Below are 21,002 nucleotides of genomic sequence, written 5' to 3' on the forward strand. Positions count from 1 at the left end.
TTGGGACCCCTGCTCCCCAACCTGGGGTGCTTTCTCTCTCAGCTCCATTCCTAAAACTTCCTGCCACCAATGCAAAGCCCATATCACCCATAGATCATTCCACAACTCTTCCTGCTCACTCAGTGAAAGTTAAAAGAGTAGACACTTGGGTGGCTGGAAAGCCCAGGCCCTCAGGACCTCTGAAATACATGGTGGTGGGAAGGTCACCTACATCATCTGAGCTTCTGTCCTTCTCTGTTTATAAAAATGAAGATGATCACACCTCCCTACAGGTGGCAGGATATTAAATATGATAACTTCTGTAAAATGGGAACCCAGTGCTCAGAGGCAACAGGCAGCCAACTCATCTTAGCTCTCCTCCCTTTGAAAAATGTCTATAGCAGACGTTCTGAGTTGTGAAACTGCGCTGTGCATTCAAATCACCTGGGCAGCATATGCAAATTACAGTGGCAGGGGTCCACCCCAGAGAAATCAAGCCAGAAGATCTAGGTGGAGCCAGGAGCTAGGGCTCTACAGGCAGGGAACACTGGAAATAACACTGGCAGTTCTTGCTGTCCATCCCATACAGACCCACCCTACTTACTCCAAATCCATAGTGTTGTCATTTCACTGTGAGTATCTCATCTCCTTAACAATTATTGCATGTAATGGGCACTAACTACATGTTTATTGTACACGTGGTCATACAAAATAAAAATGCAAACAAAAAATGAAACTTTAATACAAGGCTTATTTTATCAAGGCTAGGACTAGGGTGTGGCAAGAAAGGAGCCAGAGGAACCCATATAAAGATGCCCTTCATCTCAGGATGGTGCAAGGCCTAACATTATAGTTGCACAACCCTGAAACTCATCACTTCCTTTAAAAGCATGCCATAGGTGCCTCCCTTGCCTATCCCTACTTCAGCCTCAGGATCCTACTGGCAGGTGGCAGCCACCAACTATGCACTGAAGGCCTTGCATGAATCCCAAACTGAATGCTGAGGGTTCACTTACTTGTGGTACTGGTTTAATAGGTTTTTCCATCAAGCCTCCAACATAAACAGTGTTGGGAAGCAGAGGTCGAGCAAAATCAAAGGCAAAGTCAGAGTTAATGAACCACAACTCTGCTTTCAGTAGAAGATGAGACAAAACTGGCCTAGAGCCTTCTGTGAAATGCTCCTTGATGGTGTTGTCAAATGTAGATTGCATGTGCCATTGCCTCCTGCAGAAACTAAAGAACATCAGAAAATTCTTCACTCGGCCCCAGAAGTCCATGTGATCAGTCAGCAAGGAACGGAATACTGGAACATAAGACAAGGGGATTGGTAGCCCAAACTCCAAAGAGCCGAATGAAGTGGAAAGAATGGCCACAAATGGCTTCCCGAGCTTCTCAGCAATCAGGAAAGGACAGTAGTCAAAAGTTTCAACTATCACCATGTCGAAGTTCTCATTCTTTAAGGAATCCATGATATCCTTTCTCCTTAAAAAATGACTGCACTGCAACGCCAAGTATTCTAGAACATTTAATAAGTTTTCAAATTTTCCTCTGTAAGAAAAAAATAATAATAAATATTCATGGGAAGTGTTTAATTTACAGTACATAAAAGTATCTTGAGATACAAAGAAAATATCCCAGGAAAGCAACAATCTTTCTAGTAGTCACCCACAAATTCAACCAGTTTCCCAAAAATACCCTCTGCCATAATTATCCTGGCTTAAAATGTTTCTACTCTCTAGAGTGTACCCTTCTCCCTTTCCCTTTTCTCTCCTTATCCAAATCCCAACCACCATCAATGCCAGCTCAAGGTCCTTCTACTCTGGGAGCCATCTCTCAGAGTAGACCTCAGAGTTCTGTCTCCTTGATAAATTAGGTGACACTCTGTTTAGCCCTCATTTACACGTGGAGTTTTTATGAGTGATTTTCTTATTTATCCAAACAAATTGTGTAAGTAACTTGACGATAGAGTTTATCAATATTGATGATATATGCTATGTTTTAGCACTGTGTGTTTGCATACGAGAGATTGCCGCAGTCAAGGAACTCTTTGATTATATTACAACCAAAAATCTCAGCTGAAAATGAGAATTCCACCTTTCTACCCCTAGGAGTTAAGCAATGGAAAAAATGAAAACAAAAGGAACCTGGTTTCTGAAACGCATTATTTTTTTCTTTATTATTCTTTCTATCTTTATTATTTACTTTTATTTATTTTTATTTTACATATTTTTAGATATTATTTATTTACATATTTGTTTATTATTATTTTTATCTATTATTTATTTTTATTTAATTATTTATTATTATTATTTCTTTCCACCTCAATGCAGGCTGGGGTATTCAGATAAGATAATGTCAAAGCTTTACTGACATATGCCTATGCAAAGGGATGATTCTTTTGCAATATATTCCCAATAATGCCTGCACAGAATATGATCCTCTTTTACAGAATTTTGGGGAAATCGATGAGGATGCCTAGGCCAGCTGCAGTAAGTGCAAGAGCTCTAGATATCAGAAACATACTGGCTGCAAGGAAGACTGAGAGAATCAATTCCCTGACACACCTGTAACCTGTACACCACCATACCATTGCCCTCCAGTTAGAGAAGGTCCCTCACTAGTGATGTGCAGATTGGCTGAAGTCATCCTCTGTTGTACATTTTTAAAGATTCACATAACAAAGGAAAAGTTGCCAAATGTTTTTGAAAATTTCAGTAATGGGCTGGGTGCAGTGGCTCACGCCTGTATCCTAGCACTTTGGGAGGTCGAGGAGGGTGGATCACCTGAGGTTAGGAGGAGACCAGCCTGGTGAACATGGTGAAATGTCGTCACTACTAATAATACAAAAAATTAGCTGGGCATGGTGGCACATTCCTGTAATCCCAGCTACTTGGGAGGCTGAGGCAGGAGAATCGCTTGAACCCTGGGAGCAGAGGTTGCAGTGAGCTGAGAGCGCGCCATTGCACTCCAGCCTGGGTGACAAGAGCAAAACTCCATCTCAAAAAAAGAAGCCAGTAATGTAGTAAAAATGTTTAGACTGTAGTTCATTAATCATATTTAAAATTAAGCTAATAAATTAAAATTTTAAGAATGCACTCTTAACTATACCTGTCCTTAAAAATATTAAACTGGGTAAGAAGAGACAAGGCATATGCTTAAAATATATAACTAACTCTGCAAGATGATATAGGCTAAGTGTCAAATGGGTGGATTAGATCAGACATATAGAGGAGAGAATGTGGTGTTCCAGCTTGGGTGAGGAGGGAGGCTTTATGGAAAAAGTCAGATTTGAGCACTACTTTGACTACTGAGTAGAATTTTCCAGGGAAGAAGAGTAGGTAAGGCCACTGCGATTAACCAAGATAGGCATAGATTTCTGTGTTCCCTCTTTTATGTCTAAGATTAAAAAGTTATGTGTTCCTTCCCATCCAGATTAAGCAAAAGGAGTCAGTTTCACGTTCCATTTGTACCCGGTTGATTGCTTTTTGAAAGAACTTTGCATGGCTATATGTTCAGCTTCTACAAACCCAATGTTCATAAGCCTTCCCTTTATTTATGAACATATGTGAGAAGAAGGGAAGACAGTAAGTGGGAAAGGGTGACTAATTTTCCCACCAACAATGAAAAGTTGAGGAGCCTATCCCAATTTCTGTGTTGGGGAGATTATAGGCAATGGTTGTAGGTGAGGTGTTGCAAGGAAGTCCCAGAAGAAACAATTTCCCACTTTCTGCGGAAAAGCACTCATGCTTGTAGTGTAAGAAAGACGGTATAAGGAAGAATTTCCAGGGACTTTACTGGATGATGTGGCATGCAGTACTCATCTACTCCCCCATCATCTGTCTCTCCATCTATCAATCCATCCATCCATCCATCCATTCGTTACTTTCTCTTATCCTCATTCCAAGTATCCATGCATCCATCCATTCATTTGTATTATGAAAATAGTGACCTTTTGGTTCAAAGAATAAAAAAACAATTACCTGCCACCTAAAGTTTCTTCCAGAAAGAAATCAAAACTCTTCTTAAATTCTCTTTGATGATCTTCAGGTGCAAGCCAACTGATAATTTGATATGATTTTTCTTCCTTTTTAAAATCTAAGGAAACAGCAACGGGTTAAAAAAAAGTTAAATATGCTACACAAAAGAGTAACATTAGCATAACAATATCAAAACTTATTTCAAAGATTAGTATGTATTTGAACGATTGCTTCTTTAAGTATTTTCAAATGTATGCATTTATTTATTTTTGAGACAGAGTCTTGCTCTGTCATTTAGGCTGGAGTGCAATAGCACAATCCTAGCTCATTGCAGTCTCAGCTCCCTTACAAACCACTGGGATTACAGGTGTGAGACATTGGTATAGTTTGTATTTAACTACAGTACACATTTGTTTGATTCCAGAGCCTCTGTTCTTTCTGTTTTACAAAAACAATCATTTTTATTATTTAAAGTGATACATGCAAATAATTTTTAAATTCAGTCAAAAGTACTAAAAGACTTCATTAAAAGAGTAGTCTCCTACATCTCGACTTGCCAGCTTGGCCCCTTCTTCATTATCCATGTGTAATAAGAAGTCTGACTCCATTTGCACTCTTTGCCTCTTGACAAATGTCAAGCCCCATTGCCCGTTCCCAACCCCATGCTTCATCTGAGCAAATTGGTAAGAAAACTCACACACACCTTCTGTCTTATCCCTGGCAGGAGTTTCAATCCATGCAAGTCAGGACAATGAAGGGAAATCCTCAGCCCATCCTACCCCTCCTCACAGTAAAAACTCAAGCCAGTCATCCCTCCCTGCTCTCTAAAGCCATTTTTCAGATTTGCCTGAGAGTCTGTCCTGCTATTCTGAAAAAAAGAAAAAAAAAATACCTCACCCTATGAGTCATAAACCTCACATATCTTCTTAATGCATGTGTACCTTCATCACATCCAAATCAAATTTTGTGTAAGGATTGGGGGTATGTTAACACATAGTCCCACATATTAAGGCCCTCATACTCAAGCTAATTGAAATGAAAGACTCTATCCAAGTATCTACTAGCAAATACTTTGCAGTCATAGAGTTGGCTAGAACGTTCTCTTCCATGCAGATTTTAACAGGCTCTCAGCCACGGTGCATCTTTACCTTGGAAGAAACACAATGCATGGCTACCCATAGTATACTTCAACAGCCCTACTATTGCCCACGATCTTTGCCAGCAAGAGCCACTGCTTCCAGCTTTCTCCAGGAGTACAGATATAACATTACATTGAGGGTGTCCTCCTCTGAGGAGATTCATTTGCCACACTCATTTAAGACACAGAAACATTCAAAAAGGAGCTCACAAAGGGGATAAGCTATTGTCCCATGCAAAGTGTCAGACCCAGTCCCTCACTTAAATTCCAAAGGATCATTTGGTTAGTTGAAGGCCTCTCTATCCCCAATACTATTAAGAAACAACTATTGAGCCTCTCTATTGTATTGAGCCATCCCAATACTGTTAAGAAACAATTATTGAGCCCATAATGTTACAAGCCCAACATCTTTTAGGCCTTTTTTACATTTCAAAGACAACGTGTTCCTTATTTACAAATTTTACTTAGGTCCAATCATGTTTATTACTTGAAAATCAGTGCACTTTGCATAGGATCCCCTGTAACAGAAGGCTCCAGAATCTGTCCAAGTTGCAATACAACAGGCTCTCTCATTAGTGCCCTCCAGGGACACCTGCACTGTAAAGGCTTTAGCATCCTCCTTTCATGCCTCCTGGAGTTCTTCTGAGCACCTATCATGGCTGTTTCAGTTTCCTATTGCTGCTTTAACAAATTACAACAAACTTAGTTGCTTAACACAACAAAAGGTATTATCTTATAGTTCTGGAGATCAAAAGTCCAAAATGGGTCTCATTAGAATAAATTCAAGGTGTGGGTAGAGCTGCATTTCTTCTGGAGGCTCTAGAGAACGATCCATTTTCTCGTCTTTTCCAGCTTCTCAAGGCTACCTGCATCCCTGGCTCATGGCCCCCTTCCAACAGGCAATCACATCACTCTGATTTCTTCTTCCATCATCACTTCTTTAACTCTCCTACCATCTTCTTTCCTTTATAACAGGGGTGTCCAATCTATTGGCTTCCCTGGGCCACATTGGAAGAAGAATTGTCTTGGGCCACACATAAAATACAGTAACACCAATGATAGCTAATGAGCTAAAAAGAAATTGCAAAAACAATCTCATAATGTTTTAAGAAAGTTTATGAATTTGTGTTGGGCCACATTCAAAGCTGTCCTGGGCCACATGCAGCTGGTGGGCCACGAGTTAGACTAGCTTGCCTTATAAGAACTCTTGTAATTAAACTGGATTCACCTGGGTAATCCATGATAATCTCCCTGTCTCAAAATCCTTATATTAATCACATCTGCAAAGATCCTTTTGCCTTTTGAATATGTAAAATAGCACATTCATAATTACAGGAATTCAAACATGTATATCTTTGGGGGGGGGCATTATTTGCCTACTACAGTGTGTTCTCTAGATCCCAGACATTAATATACATCCCTCATGGGATGAAAATGTATTCATCTTGTCCCAACATCCCCCCAAAGTCTCAAACAATTATATTATCAATTCAAAGTGAAAAATCTCATCTAAAGCTCATCAGCTCAGAATTCCCAAATCACATCATCCAAATAATCTACATCAAGTGTGGGTGAGAGTCTGGGTGTAATCCATTCAGTGGCAAAATTGCTCTCCTTCTGTGGATCTATGAAACTAGGAAAAAATGAGCTGCTCCCCAAAACCAATAGTGGGACAGGCATAGGATACCAATTATAGACATTATTCTAATGGGGGCAAAAAGAAAGTTAAAAAAAAATGAGGTGCCAGTCCCAAGACATTTTGACTCCAACTGGGCAAACAAAATGAGGTTTTAAGGACTGGGAATAATCCTGTGGTTTGGCTCAGCCTTCTGGGCTAGAAGCTCTGCCATCTGGGCTCACTGCTTCACCTTCAGTTTTCCTTCGTTTTTCATGAATCGTTGCTTGTGGTTACAGCTGAGTGGTTTGTCAGTTTATTTCCTACTTGCAGAATCTGGGGAGTTCAACAGCCCTCCTTCCTGTCATATTCTCCTCCCTGTCATATTCTCCTCATACCTTTTAGTCCAAATTGGCAGTACTTCTGAAGGTATAAAATTCTTGGGTACTGGGAGGCTGAGGCAGGAGAATCGTTTAAACCCGGGAGGCGGAGGTTGCAGTGAGCTGAGATCACACCATGGCACTCCAGCCTGCGTGATAAGAGCAAGACTTCATCTCAAAAAAAAAAATTTGTGGGGGATACCTTGTGACCCTCCTGGGTATGTCATAGTAATTCATTCCACTAAACAAGAGGCTGCTCCACAGATTTTTTTTTTTTTTTTTAGACAGAGTCTCATTCTGTCACCCAGGCTGCTGCGTGGCACAACCTCGGCTCACTGCAACCTCTGCCTCCCAGGTTCAAACAATTCGCGTGCCTCGGCCCTCTGAGTAGCTAGGATTACAGGTACGAGCCACCATGCCTGGCTAATTTTTGTATTTTAGTAGAGACAGGGTTGTACCTTGTTGGCCAGGCTGGTCTGGAACACCTGACCTCAGGTGATCCGCCTGCATCAGCCTCCCAAAGTGCTGGGATTACAGGTGTGAGCCACTGTGCCCGGCCTAGGATCTGCTGCCTTTTAGAAGAGCAAGACCACCAGCTAGAGTCTAGATGTTCACCTCATCATCCTTTTAATATGTTGCCTCTGTAATGTGGACCATTAAACTCTTTTATCTGGCTGGCTGCCTTATAGGAATATCCCCCCAATTATTTTACTCGTTTACATCTTTTCTTTTATCCTCATCTCAGTGTGCTTCCTCTCTACCTTGCTGACCTAAGTAGCCGTAATATTTTACTTCTATTCCTTTTCCTTTTCATTTCAACCTGTTTATTTTGAACAAGAATAAATATCCTTTCAGGGACATGTTCTCATTCTTTTTCACCAGGTCTGTGAGATAGTGATGATCCTCTGTTTATGTTTATTTGCGGAAATAGATATTTTATTTTATTTGTAGACTAGTCATTATCTTGTCCTATCCATCTTTTCCATCTTTTCCTTTGTTTGTTTCATTTCCTTTTCTTTTGTTTCACTTCCTTTCATTTCCTAGGATTACAGGCATGAGCCACTGCGCCCAGCCTCCACACCTTTTTTTTTTTTAATTATACTTTAAGTTTTAGGGTACATGTGCACAATGTGCAGGTTAGTTACATATGTATACATGTGCCATGCTGGTGTGCTGCACCCATTAACTCGTCATTTAGCATTAGGTATATCTCCTAATGCTATCCCTCCCCCCTCCCCCCACCCCACAACAGTCCCCAGAGTGTGATGCTCCCCTTTTTGTGTCCATGTGTTCTCATTGTTCAATTCCCACCTATGAGTGAGAACATGCGGTGTTTGGTTTTTTGTCCTTGCGATAGTTTACTGAGAATGATGATTTCCAATTTCATCCATGTCCCTACAAAGGACATGAACTCATCATTTTTTATGGCTGCATAGTATTCCATGGTGTATATGTGCCACATTTTCTTAATCCAGTCTATCATTGTTGGACATTTGGGTTGGTTCCCAGTCTTTGCTATTGTGAATAGTGCCGCAATAAACATACGTGTGCATGTGTCTTTATAGCAGCATGATTTATAGTCCTTTGGGTATATACCCAGTAATGGGATGGCTGGGTCAAATGGTATTTCTAGTTCTAGATCCCTGAGGAATCGCCACACTGACTTCCACAATGGTTGAACTAGTTTACAGTCCCTCCAACAGTGTAAAAGTGTTCCTATTTCTCCACATCCTCTTCAGCACCTGTTGTTTCCTGACTTTTTAATGATTGCCATTCTAACTGGTGTGAGATGGTATCTCATTGTGGTTTTGACTTGCATTTCTCTGATGGCCAGTGATGGTGAGCATTTTTTCATGTGTTTTTGGGCTGCATAAATGTCTTCTTTTGAGAAGTGTCTGTTCATGTCCTTCACCCATTTTTGATGGGGTTACTTGTTTTTTTCTTGTAAATTTGTTGGAGTTCATTGTAGATTCTGGATATTAGCCCTTTGTCAGATGAGTAGGTTGCGAAAATTTTCTCCCATTTTGTAGGTTGCCTGTTCACTCTGATGGTAGTTTCTTTTGCTGTGCAGAAGCTCTTTAGTATAATTAGATCCCATTTGTCAATTTTGGCTTTTGTTGCCATTGCTTTTGGTGTTTTAGACATGAAGTCCTTGCCCATGCCTATGTCCTGAATGGTAATGCCTAGGTTTTCTTCTAGGGTGTTTATGGTTTTAGGTCTAACATGTAAGTCTTTAATCCATCTTGAATTAATTTTTGTATAAGGTGTAAGGAAGGGATCCAGTTTCAGCTTTCTACATATGGCTAGCCAGTTTTCCCAGCACCATTTATTAAATAGGGAATCCTTTCCCCATTGCTTGTTTTCCTCAGGTTTGTCAAAGATCAGATAGTTGTAGATATGCGGTGTTATTTCTGAGGGCTCTGTTCTGTTCCATTGATCTATATCTCTGTTTTGGTACCAGTACCATGCTGTTTTGGTTACTGTAGTCTTGTAGTATAGTTTGAAGTCAGGTAGCATGATGCTTCCAGCTTTGTTCTTTTGGCTTAGGATTGGCTTGGTGATGCAGGCTCTTTTTTGGTTCCATATGAACTTTAAAGTGGTTTTTTCCAATTCTGTGAAGAAAGTCATTGGTAGCCTGATGGGGATGGCATTGAATCTGTAAATTACCTTGGGCAGTATGGCCATTTTCACGATATTGATTCTTCCTACCCATGAGCATGGAACGTTCTTCCATTTGTTTGTGTCCTCTTTTATTTCATTGAGCAGTGGTTTGTAGTTCTCCTTGAAGAGGTCCTTCACGTCCCTTGTAAGTTGGATTCCAAGGTATTTTATTCTCTTTGAAGCAATTGTGAATAAGAGTTCACTCATGATTTGGCTCTCTGTTTGTCAACATTAGACAGATCAATGAGACAGAAAGTTAACAAGGATACCCAGGAATTGAACTCAGCTCTGCACCAAGAGGACCTAATAGACATCTACAGAACTCTCCACCCCAAATCAACAGAATATACATTATTTTCAGCACCACACCACACCTATTCCAAAATTGACCACATAGTTGGAAGTAAAGCTCTCCTCAGCAAATGTAAAAGAACGGAAATTATAACAAACTATCTCTCAATCACAGTGCAATCAAGCTAGAACTCAGGATTAGCAAGACTAATAAAGAAGAAAAGAGAGAAGAAACAAATAGACACAATAAAAAATGATAAAGGGGATATCACCACCGATCCCACAGAAATACAAACTACCATCAGAGAATACTACAAACACCTATATGCAAATAAAATAGAAAATCTAGAAGAAATTGATAAATTCCTTGACACATACACCCTCCCAAGGCTAAACCAGGAAGGAGTTGAATCTCTGAATAGACCAATAACAGGCTCTGAAATTGTGGCAATAATTAATAGCTTACCAACCAAAAAGAGTCCAGGACCAGATGGATTCACAGCTGAATTCTACCAGAGGTACAAGGAGGAACTGGTACCATTCCTTCTGAAACTATTCCAATCAATAGAAAAAGAGGGAATCCTCCCTAACTCATTTTATGAGGCCAGCATCATCCTGATACCAAGCCTGGCAGAGACACAACCAAAAAATAGAATTTTAGACCAATATCCTTGATGAACATCGATGCAAAAATCCTCAATAAAATACTGGCAAACCAAATCCAGCAGCACATCAAAAAGCTTATCCACCATGATCAAGTGGGCTTCATCCCTGGGATGCAAGGCTGGTTCAATATACGCAAATCAGTAAATGTAATCCAGCATATAAACAGAACCAAAGACAAAAACCATATGATTATCTCAATAGATGCAGAAAAGGCCTTTGACAAAATTCAACAAGCCTTCATGCTAAAAACTCTCAATAAATTAGGTATTGATGGGATGTATCTCAAAATAATAAGAGCTATCTATGACAAACCCACAGCCAATATCATACTGAATGGGCAAAAACTGGAAGCATTCCCTTTGAAAACTGGAACAAGACAGGGATGCCCTCTCTCACCACTCCTATTCAACATAGTGTTGGAAGTTCTGGCCAGGGCAATTAGGCAGGAGAAGGAAATAAAGGGTGTTCAATCAGGAAAAGAGGAAGTCAAATTGTCCCTGTTTGCAGATGACATGATTGTATATCTAGAAAACCCCATTGTCTAAGCCCAAAATCTCCTTAAGCTGATAAGCAACTTCAGCAAAGTCTCAGGATACAAAATCAATGTAAAAAAATCACAAGCAATCTTATACACAAATAACAGCCTCCACACATCTTTACGAGATAGTTTCATCTTGATTGGTGGCGTCTGCCATTATGGGTGAAGGAATCCATGAGACATACACCTAATTGCAGGACCGTTCTCAGGGTGGCCTTGGGCTGACCCTGTTTTCCTCTCTGCCTGTCACTTGTACTTATCAAGAATAACTGCAGAATGTGCTGGGAATGTAACACTCTAAGATAGAGAGGCACTGGGTGGAACAGCCCAGGCTTTGTTACAGTCTCCACTAGAAACAGGATGTCCTTCAACACTTAGCTTAGCACGTCATGTTTCTCCAGAGTATAATACCCAAGGTGGTCTGCACTTCGTGGTCCTTTATCTGCAATGCAAGTGGGGCATATACAGTTGCGACTTCATTCATCCCAGGCAGCTTTCTGAACCTTGGAGGACCAGCTCACAATGAATTTTAGGTTTTGGTTGCTGCCCACGTGTAAATGATAAATCCACTTCATGGAATTTGTTGCATTATGTGGGTGTTCTTTCTTAGCGGACTCAGGCAAGTTGGTAACCAGTGCATACCAAACCTGCTTCATGCTAATCTCTTCAATGAGCTCTCTGTGTGACTGAATACTCTGGCCGTTTAATCCTTCAGAGGCAATAGCAAAAGGCTGTCCAGCCATACAATTGGCTTTCTCTACAAGACAACAGGATACACTGCTTTCCTGACATTGAATTCCCTAATTTTAAAATATTTTATCATCCTAATAGGCTGAGAATTTCCAGAACCATGAAGTCCTCGTTTTCTGCCTCATAGTTATTTTCTCAATTTATCTTTCCTTTCATGTTTTACTATAGACAGTAAGAACACTTGAATATCTACATTTCTACAAAAAGCCTGTGTATGATGATTTATAGTCTCTAAGACAATACAGATTTTCTCTATCATGTTCCTTCCTTCCTTCTGAGTCATCACTAGCAGAGTTCTTAGAATCCCTAGTTCTACTCACAGTCTGTTCAAAGCAATTTAGGCTTTCTCTCTTATGCTCTTGAATATTCTTCTAGACAATATGTATAATCCAATTGTGACTCCAGATATTGATTGGTTGGAGCAGTAGTACATGTGAGTATTAGAAACCTTTGCTTCTTCGTGACTCTGATGTCATTTATTAAAGTTGCAAATAAATAAACAGTATGGGAAAGTGTTTCCAAATAAGGAGTTAATAATTGTCTCAAATGTTTCAATTCATTAAATTGGGCATCTGATCAGAAATAATAACCCAATCATGTGTTTCCTTGTTTGCAGACCTTCAGCCAAGCTCTATGGATGAAATGAAAAATGGGAATTCTATTTCAAAGCTTCAGAGACATCTGTGATGAGGGAATTATTAAAAGAAACTCTGGACTCCTAATCCTATGAAAAAACAGAAAGGATCCACACATTCCTTGAATTGTTTATAGATTTTGCTCTGCTTGTATTTGTTAAAGAGTAAAAGGTCTGTAGCTTTCAGTAGTTTCTCTCTCTCTCTTTTTTTTTTCTCAGACTGGGTCTCACTTTATTGGCCAGGCTGGAACGCAGTGGTGTGATAATGGCTCACTGCAGCTTCAGCCTCCAGGGCTCACACAATCCTCCTGCCTCAGCTTCCCATGTAGCTGGGACCACAGGATCATGACACCATGCCCAGCTAATGTTTTATTTTTATTTTTAGTAGAGATGAAGTCTCACTATGTTGCCCAGGGTTTTAACTCCTGGGCTCAAGTGATCCTCCTGCCTCAGCCTCCCAAAGTGCTGGGATTACAATTGTGAGCCACTACACCCGGCCAGTAGTTTCTCAAAGTTTATTGGAAATGTCATCATTAATTTTTCATCTACATTTTAATTTAAATCAATTTAATTTAGTTACAATTTTTGAAATTAAGAAATAATTGTCTTAAAATGAATATACTACAACTATTTAATCAGATATCCAGTTTAGGCAGATACACAGGCAGTGAAGAATATGAAAACTAACGTAAAAGATATTAAAATGGTTTTAAGCAGGGACTCAAAAAGATATTTGTATACCAGTGTTCATAGCAGCATTGTTCACAATAGTCAAAAAGTGGAAAAAACTAAATGTCCATCAATGGATTAATGTATAAACAAAATGTGATGTATCCATAAAATTGAATATCCAGCCATAAAAAAGAAGTTCTAACACATGCTAAATATGAATGAACCTTGAAGATATTATGCTAAATAAAGCAAGCCAGACACAAAACGACAAATACTGTATCATTTCACTTATATGCTGTACCCAGAATAGTCAAATTAAAAGAGAAATAAAATAGAATATGGTTATCAGGGGCTGAAGGTGGAGGGTAATGGGGCATTGTTGGAGGCCAAAAGAGTGAGGGTCGTGATCAACTCAGGATAGCACTGGAGACTATATGAGTAAACAGTAAACTGTTTCTCATAAATGCAGAATGTTGGCAAACTGACAAACTGCGTCTGCCACCCAGAAGGAATGCTGAGGGCAGTCACGCCCCAAGTGCAGTGTTTCTTGTGATTAGGCAAATCTGAAGCCTGTTAGTAATAATATGAACCTGTGATAAATCAAGCAGCTGACCAATCATCACCTCCTCCTCCCTGCTCATTCTACCCAATAAATAAGAAGGGTTGTGGAAGCTCAGCAGCTGCCTTTGCTCACTAGAAGTGGGGAGCTCTTTTCTTCTTCCCCGGCCCCCTTCTTTATAAGAGTTTCTTTTGTCTTAGGTTTTCATTTCTGTGTTTTTCCTCCTTCATTCAGTCTCGTAATGATGGTCTCAAATAGTAAGAGTAATGTCTCTCGTAATGACAGTAACAAGTAGTAATTGTGGCAGTCTGCCACAAGTGGTGCCTGAACAGGGATAAATAGGGACATTCAGGGACAAACAGAGACCTGAAGAGACCTGCAGGGACAAACAGAGATAAGCAGGGATAAATAGCAATAAATAGAGATAGAGACAAATAGAAATAGGTAGGGAAAGACAGGGACTTGCAGGAACTTGCAGGAACTAATAGGGACGACAGGGACAAATAGGGACAGATAAAGACTAGCAGAGACTAGCAGAAACTTGCAGGCACTGATAGGGACACATAGAGTCCTACAGGGACTTGAGTGAGGAAGGTCTGGGAGCAGAAAAAACTGAAGCCCAGAAAAAATTAAAACCAACCAGATGAACAAGAAACCCCGTTACAAGTCTGCTGGCAGCAACATAAGGTCAGTGTTCTAAAAAATGTACTGTTTAGTGCCCTAGAAGTACAAAGAATGAGAAGTTTTTGAATCAAAATAACATGGGGAAGAATTTGGTTATTTCTTTTCTCTTTTTTGTTTGGAGTTTGGTACATACCATCTTTTTGTTATTTCAGGGTTTGAGAGAATTTTTTGCCCCACCTATAGCACCTATTAAGGGTGGTGAACAGGAGAGGGAGGATGAAAATTGGCTTGTACTGTCTTCTGTGGCTACAGAAAGGCTAACTTTAGCTTTGGCTTTCATGGATTGTAAACATTTGCTGGCACCTGTGAGATGTGCAGAGGACTTGGGAGGTTTTCTCAGAGCTTGTCAAGATGTGGGAACTGAGCACAAGGATAAGCCTCAGATTTGCTTTCTCTGTGTCTTCTGTTAATCAGAGAGAGCCTGTTTCTTGTTATCAGTGGAAAGTTTTACCCCGCAGCAATTAACCAAAAGAGGCAGAAGCTGAATTGTAGCTTGTGGAGCAGGTGCTTCAGCAACAGCATGCCTCCTGGCTACAGCTACAAAAACCTCTGCTTTTGTTTTGGTAGATTTACTAAGGTGGGGACCAGGGTATGTTTGTGTTTTCACAGAAAATGAACAAACTGTGTGAGTGCTCTCAAGGTGTGTGTGACCATGGAACAGGAGACTGGAGGGACTCATGGATTCCAACCACAGGCCTGGTTCCCCCAGTACAAGCCATGAGCCAGTTGAATCTGAATGTGAAGATGGAACGAGGACTGACTGGAGTCACACTCACATCAACCCCCATGACATGCAGACAGATCAAGAAAACCACACAGGAAGCTGAGAAACTGTTAGAGCATCAGGGTCAGGCAAAGACCCCTGACTCCATGTTTGTGGCCATGCTAGCCATGGTTTCCTGTGCATCTGTAAGATCAGCTGGACTACCAACCGGCAATTGAGGGCTGCACAGCCAGTAATTGCCTTTCTCAAATTAATTCAAAAACAAAAAGGGAGAAATGTTGGAGGCCAAAAGAGTGAGGATTGTGATCAACTCAGTATACCACTGGAGGCTATATGAGTAAACAGCAAACTGTTTCTCATAAATGCAGAATGTTGGCAAACTGACAAACTGCGTCTGCCACCCAGAAGGAATGCTGAGGGCAGTCATGCCCCAAGCGCAGTGTTTCTTGTGATTAGGCAAATCTGAAGCCTGTTAGTAATAATATGAACCTGTGATCAATCAAGCAGCTGACCAATCATCACCTCCTCCTCCCTGCTCATTCTACCCAATAAAAAGGGTTGTGGAAGCTCAGCGGCTGCCTTTGCTCACTAGAAGCGGGGAGCTCTTTTCTTCTTCCCCTGGCCCCTTTACAACAGTTTCTCTTAAGTTTTCATTTTTACATTCGTCCTCCTTCATTCAGTCTCGTAATGATGGTCTCAAGTAGTAACAGTAATAACTGTCATAGTGATGGTTTCAAGAAGAAATAGTGGCTGTCAGCCACAGGCAGTCACTGTTTAATAAGCAGAGTTCCACTTCACGATGATGAAAAACTTCTGAAAATTTCAGAGATGGTTCTACAACAATGTGAATGTCCTTAAAGCCTCTAAACGGTACATTTGAAAATGGGGCCAGGTGCAGTGGCTCACACCTGTAATCCCAGCACTTTGGAAGGCCAAGGCAGGCAGATCACCTGAGATCAGGAGTTCAAGACCGGCTTGGTGAACGTGGCGAAACCCTGTCTCTACTAAAAATACAAAAAAATTAGCCAGGCGTGGTGCCGCACGCCTAATAGCACGTGCCCGTAGTCCCAGTTATTTGGGAGGCTAAGGTACCAGAATCGCTTGAACCTAGGTAACAGAGGTTGTAGTGAGCCAAGATCACACCACTGCACTCCAACCTGGGAGACAGTGGAAGACTCTGACTCAATTTAAAAATATGGCTAAAATGGTAGATTATGTTATATATATTTTACCATAATGAAATTTTAAAATTTAAATGAAAAAATGTAGATTAAAAAATGGTTTTGGCTGGACGCAGTGGTTCACACCTGTAATCCCAGCACTTTGGGAGGCCAAGGTGGGAGGATCACCTGAGGTCAGGAGTTCGAGACCAGTCTGGCCAACATGGTGAAATCCCATCTCTACTAAAAATATAAAAATTAGCCGGGCATGGTGGCACATGCCTGTAATCTCAGCTACTCAGGAGGCTGAGGCAGGAGAATTGCTTGAGCCCAGGAAATGGAAGTTGCAGTGAGCCAAGATGATGCCACTGTACTCCAGCCTGGCCAACAGCGCGAGACTCTGTCTCGCAAAAAAAAAAAAAAAAATTGTTTTAGAAATCTGAACAATGACAAGGCCTGATATTACCTTCAAAGGTTGAAAATATCTCAGCATTTTCTTCCTCCAAGATGCTTGCTTTTGGATTTTTTTCTTTTTTAAAATTATAGCTTCAGGGGGTGCATGTCCAGGTGTATTGCATGATGATGGAGTTTGGGCTTTTCCCTGAGCAACACTTTCATATTGAGCAATTTGGAGCATAAAGTCCTAAATCCACCCAACTCTGTTATCAAGCAAATCTGTTACGTTCTCAGGGTTTCTGTTTCCTTGTGGATCAACAGAGGAGTTGATAAGATTTATGAGCTTCATTTTGGCTAAAATTCTTTGGATTCAATGACTCCATTAAGAACATCTGAAATCACTATGCGCAAACTTGTGGGCAGCCACTTATTTTTCAAGAATGCAAGACCATCTCAGCCATAGACTCCTAACTTAGCTGCATAAATAAGGGGCTCCCTGCAAAAGCTTACTTAAATTCCGATATCATAAAAAGAGGAAAAGTAATCTATAAAAAGAAAAGTGATTCTTACATGTAAGAAGTGTTAAATAAGGCTGAATATTTCTGTTCTATCTATATACAGAGAGTCTTTGAGATGGAGTCTCACTCTGTTGCCCGGGCTCTAGTGCAGTGGTGCATTCTCAGCTCACTGCAACCTCTGCTTCCTGGCTCAAGCGATCCTCCACCCTCAGCCTCCCAAGTAGATGAAACTACAAGTGGGTGCCACCATGTCAAGCTAATTTTTGTATTTTTTGTAGAGACAGAGTGTCCCTATATTGCTCAGGCTGGTCTCAAACTCCTGGGTTCAAGTGATCCATCTGTCTCAGCCTCCTAAAGTGCTGGGATTACAAGTGTGAGCCACCTTGCCCCACCATGTTTAATATATTTTTTAAGCCATCTTATAAAGTAGTATTTGTTAAAATAATCCATAATAATGAGTGGACGGTTGCTTGGGATGGAGTAGAAGTCAAGTAACGGGAAAAAAAAATATGGGAGTATGGAGTGTCAGGTCCTGGTAATTAGAGCCTAAGAAGTTTTTTGGCACTTTACATACACACACACAAGCTTTTCATCCTTCCAATAGAATTAGATTTTTAAAAAACATTTTGCTAAGCCTTTCTATGCAAACAGCATTTTGCTCTTTGCTTGGAGTAGGAGAAATCAAGAAAAGTGAGAAAGATACCTGGCATAAAAGGACCTCTTTTGTGGTTAAGCATGGTGACATTATGACCGTGATCTTGAAGAATCTGAGAAACCCGGTCCATCAGTAGATAATGGCTTCCACCTAGGAACAATGCACAACTTCAGTTCTGGAATGATGAAGAACACAGTGTCTGAAGTCGGTAGTGATCAATCCAGGAGAGGAAAGGTAGGGAAACAGAAGTGGATAGTGAGTGGAGGAAGATGACTTTTGCCAGTCTCCTCATGTCCCTCTGGCTAAAACCCAGCCCACTCACCCAGAGCATGGCCACCCAAATTTTTACCTGTGGCTCTGGTCCATGAGAGATTGCCTCTTGTGAATCACGCTATCCATGTCAGTGTAACGAGCTACTATGTGCTTAGCCACAGGAGTTCCGCATCCTGAGGTACATGTATATTTTAACTAAGGCCTTATGGAGACACAGAGTCCAAAAGAAATCACGGCATTGGTGGAAATACAGGTATGGTGTTGTACGTATGAGTGTGAATAGTTCCTAAAAAACAATGAGAGCTGTTTCTGGGATCCTGCTCTTTGGACGTTTATGCTGCTGTAGGAGATAGAAACCTTAAGAGATTGGTCCAAGAAATCACTGGAACAGAAGGAATGAGGGGCCACTACTCAGAATCCAAATCCTTAAGATTCTAATGTATTTTGAAAGGATGTACTTAATTTAGGCCAAACAATGATGAAGTTCTAATTAAGACATTTGAGGACAACTGTGGGGCCCTTGGGGTGGGCCTGCTGGATCCTGGTTGCACCAGAGGCTAGGGAATCACTGATTCCAGAAACATCCATCCTAAGGAAAGAGAAGCTTGATCCTCAAAAGAGGTACAGGTTCCACGAAATCAATGTCTTCTCAGTACATGTTCTAATACACAGCCTTTGCTTGCATCTAAGGTTCTCAGCAGCAGAGAAAGGAAGATCAGAAGAGAAAGTAATGTAATAGTAAATACCAAAAGCTTGGGGGTGGGGGTGGAAGGGAGTAGAGAAGTAGTGTGCAGCTCTCTGAATGACTCAGTTTACTTATACCCAGGCTTGAATAGTCTGGAGCAACAAGGGATGTATAAAGTACAAATCTGCAACAGGTCTTGCTCACATTTTAATCCATGTAAGAACGGGGAGCCGGGAAGAAGGGGTCCCCACAGAAACAGCTGTTAGCAGTAGATCTTGGGGAGTCAGGTGGCTTTCTGGGGCAAAAATCAGCATTCCAGCACCTCAGAAATGACATCAACTCCTTCTTGGAACCTGAGGAAGGAGGGCTGTGTACTTTCAAGAAGTTAAGAAGCTCTGTTGCTTCACTGCTACTAACACTCAGAAAGAGGGGGAAAAGTCTTCAAATGGACTTGCACTGTTTCTGAAACAGTGATTTTTGAAAATCCCCCGTGAAAAGGGCTTCAGAGTGGAAGTTGTGGTGAGCGTGGTCTTGCAGTAAGAAAACCCTGAGTTAATTCCTCATGGGACATCAGGGAGGCCACAAGTGCTCTTAAGGAAGGCATCTCACTCCCCATCCCTCAATTGCCCTCTCAGGAAAGGAAAATGGGCACTAAATTAGATGATCTGTGGTTCTTCCCAGCTCTACAAGCCCTAATTCTCCGTGATCTAAAAGGAATCCATTAGAACCCACTATGGGTTGAAATAAAGTCTTGGGGAAGCTCGATCCTGAGATGATCCCTTTATGTTCATATATGTTTCTCTTTTATCTTCTATTCCCTTTGGGGTAAAAGTAAAAGAAGTAAAACTGAGACCCAAAATGCAGAATTAACAGTCCCATGAATCCCTCAAAAACGGTCAGCGGCACAGGTAAAAGGAAGGATACTCCAAAAGATGCGAATGACCTGGATCTTCTCCTCAGCCCTGGGCAGTTCTCCAGTTTTCCCCTGGTGGAAAACACTCCACTGGCCTTGCAGCCATGAAATACCTGCCTGCGCCACCCTGGCTCCGGATGCAGCTTCACAACATTTGCAGTGCTGCCCTCAGGAGCGCCTTTCCCTGGTCTCCAAGAGCCTGAAAACGCTCACCACTGTTTCTACTGGAAGCTACTGTGCACCCACACACACGCACCCTCTGGAGCTTAGGGTGAGCCTCTGAAAGTCCCACTGCGCTCTGAAGAAGGCAGCCCAGGAACTCAAGCTCTGGGATGAGTCTCAAATTTCTGGCCCCAGCCCTGCGGGATGGGGGCGCGTCCTGAACAGGAAGAGACAGTAAAGGAGAATCTCTTTTCTCAAAAACTATCTTCCCCACCTCAGCAATAGAGGCCCCTCTCTGCCCCACAGCTGAATGGGCTTCTCCCTCCTCCAGCCGGGTCCGCAAGCCCAGCCTGGAAAATCACGTGGATGACTCTGATCAAGCGCTGTTCTCTGGAGCCCTGGCAGTGCGAGTATCTGGGACGCGCCTGTCTGGGAATTCTCCGGCCAAGCACTCACCTACTGTAGATATTGTCAGGATTTTGGCAGCCTCTGAGAGCAGGACCCCAGGGAGAAGGAAGCCCACTAGAAGCTGCACCCGCTGCCCAGCCATGCTCACTTCTACGGAAGCCGCGGATCTCAGCCTGGGCTGCACGCCCTGCGCCCGGCTAAGGGACCCTGTGCACCTCAGTGAGCCAAAGGCACTGGCTGTGGGTAGAGGTAGGAGTGAGGATCCTGCCAGTCTTCTCTTCTGTCCATCCCCTCTTGCCCTCTGCCCCTCCTCCCTCGTGCTCCATTGGATAATCTATCCTTGCTCTACCAAACTACCAGCAGTCAGTAGGAGGGGTCGGTGAGCCCATCCTTAACCCTGCTCTGCCCTTGTGATCACAGCCCTCCTGCCTGGAAAATTCTTACTGTTAGTCGGGGAGGGCAGGGACCTCAGTAAATCACGCTGATGAAAGCTCTATCTCCATGGGACCCACCTCTCTTTTGCCAAGGCTGTGTGAATTTACCTACTCTAGTTCCCTTCTAACT

General features: G+C 41.7%; 1 protein-coding gene across 2 annotated transcripts in view; it reads right to left on the minus strand.

Moving 5' to 3' along the window:
* UGT3A2 (UDP glycosyltransferase family 3 member A2) overlaps positions 1-20,692 on the minus strand; it is a 33,664-nt gene extending 12,972 nt beyond the window's left edge. For both annotated transcript variants that reach the window (XM_054555475.2, XM_024247206.3), the window contains exons 1-4: positions 20,487-20,692; positions 18,046-18,147; positions 3,960-4,074; positions 996-1,527 (exon numbers count right to left, since the gene is read on the minus strand). In XM_054555475.2, the coding sequence (XP_054411450.1) occupies positions 996-1,527; positions 3,960-4,074; positions 18,046-18,147; positions 20,487-20,580 (843 nt within the window). In that variant the 5' untranslated portion in view covers positions 20,581-20,692. The remainder of the gene's footprint in view (positions 1-995; positions 1,528-3,959; positions 4,075-18,045; positions 18,148-20,486) is intronic.
* Between the last annotated feature and the right edge of the window lie 310 nt (positions 20,693-21,002).

Source organism: Pongo abelii, chromosome 4 (genome assembly GCF_028885655.2).
Source record: "Pongo abelii isolate AG06213 chromosome 4, NHGRI_mPonAbe1-v2.0_pri, whole genome shotgun sequence".
Classification (NCBI taxonomy): domain Eukaryota; kingdom Metazoa; phylum Chordata; class Mammalia; order Primates; family Hominidae; genus Pongo; species Pongo abelii.